General features: G+C 35.6%; 1 protein-coding gene across 1 annotated transcript; it reads left to right on the plus strand.

Moving 5' to 3' along the window:
- Positions 1 to 259: 259 nt before the first annotated feature.
- On the plus strand, positions 260 to 1,179 carry LOC111616744 (putative exonuclease GOR; the record flags this gene model as incomplete). The annotated part of the gene is made up of 2 exons (XM_023358120.1): positions 260 to 277; positions 346 to 1,179. Coding segments are annotated over exons 1-2 (852 nt in total), but the record flags the coding sequence as incomplete, so codon positions are not given.
- Positions 1,180 to 1,572: the final 393 nt, after the last annotated feature.

A 1,572-nucleotide genomic window follows, 5' to 3' on the forward strand; every position in this document is an offset into this window, starting at 1 on the left:
ATAATAAGTCGTTTCTTACTACAAAATACATAATATACAGTAGTATATTATGATATATTACGTGACCGGACGGCACCGACAAATGTCACGTGACACTCTTCGTACGCGTCCGCCGTACAATGTGCCGCTCCGCGACGAAAACAAGATTAAGCAATGGTTTAGCAATGTGTTTAGGACACGTCTACTAGACAGGTGTCTTAAGAGAGCAAAATTACAAAAAAAGGCCCCATGAAGTAAGAATAAACTTTTACCTTCATATATGAATGTGCCATTAGAGGTATGAATAGCATGAATTAATTTAAGATAAAAATATAAGTAATTCTCTTTTTTATGTTTATTTTTTAGATACTCAGGATGGCCACTAGTTCAAATTTCGAATGTAGAATCTACCGTTGTGTGTCTAAGACAAAATACAACGAAGGGTACTTGGACCAATTGTATAGATTTTTAGAAAGTATAATGTTAAAACCAAGACATTTAAAAGACTACGGCTTCCCTTTACGTTCGTCGACAACTGGACAAACGTATTATAACGTTTCACGCTTGGAAAGTTGTACGGAGGACGAAAATAAACGCTTATGCATTCGTTGTCACGCGTATTTTAATATATGGATGGACGATCCGGACGACATCTGCGTTTACCATCCAAAAAAACTAATTACTGCCCATGCAGAAAATAACCATAAAATATACGCCTGTTGTAAGAAAGAAGAAGCGAGCATGGGGTGTTTCTTTAATAATTATCACATATCCACATCGAAATGTAGGCCGTCAGACGTTTTCTTTTCTACAGAAGAATGCGATTTCATAGAAAAAAACATCGTTGTATTTGATACGGAAATGTGTTATACAAAATTCGGGATGGAAATCAATAAGATCATTCTCTTGTCGTTCGATGGTTCATTAATATACGAAACGAACGTCTTGCCACAGTCACCTGTACTCGGGCATAAGAAGAAATGCTCGGAAATGATGGGTAAATTGTTAGTGCCATTTACACAAATGAGACGGTCTTTGTTAAGTTTTATCAACAAAGACACAATAATCATAGGACACGGATTGGAAAACGATCTGAAAGCTCTTCGTTTGATACACGAGAAAATTGTGGACACGTCTATCATATTTCCAGATAGACGTGGATTCCCGTATCGACCATCTTTAAAATCTTGGAACATTTGGGTAGAATCATTCAGACACCTAACCACGATATCGTAGAAGATTGCAGGGCGTGTCTGGATCTGGTTCTACTCAAATGGTACCAATCGTTTCAATGAAAATTATGAGTTTGTTGATCCTTAAACAGTTGATCTTTAAGAATGTTTGTTTTCCTGTAATTTAGTGTACATAAATACAAAACATGAACTCGAAACAAAACGGTATTTATTTCTTGTATGATATTGAGTGTTGTATAGTGTTATAGTACTGTACTTCAATGTTGAAAGTATAAAAACTTGAAACTGTTTACTAATTAAACTGCATGGCAATAAGAAGGCATGACAGTTTTTATCTTGTATTTAGTGATCCTCAGCTGTTATATTAGCAGTTATCGTCTCATGTATGGATGTTAAGCTT

The sequence above is a fragment of the Centruroides sculpturatus genome, unplaced genomic scaffold (assembly GCF_000671375.1).
Source record: "Centruroides sculpturatus isolate CEXI.00-Female unplaced genomic scaffold, Cexi_2.0 scaffold3781, whole genome shotgun sequence".
Taxonomy (NCBI): domain Eukaryota; kingdom Metazoa; phylum Arthropoda; class Arachnida; order Scorpiones; family Buthidae; genus Centruroides; species Centruroides sculpturatus.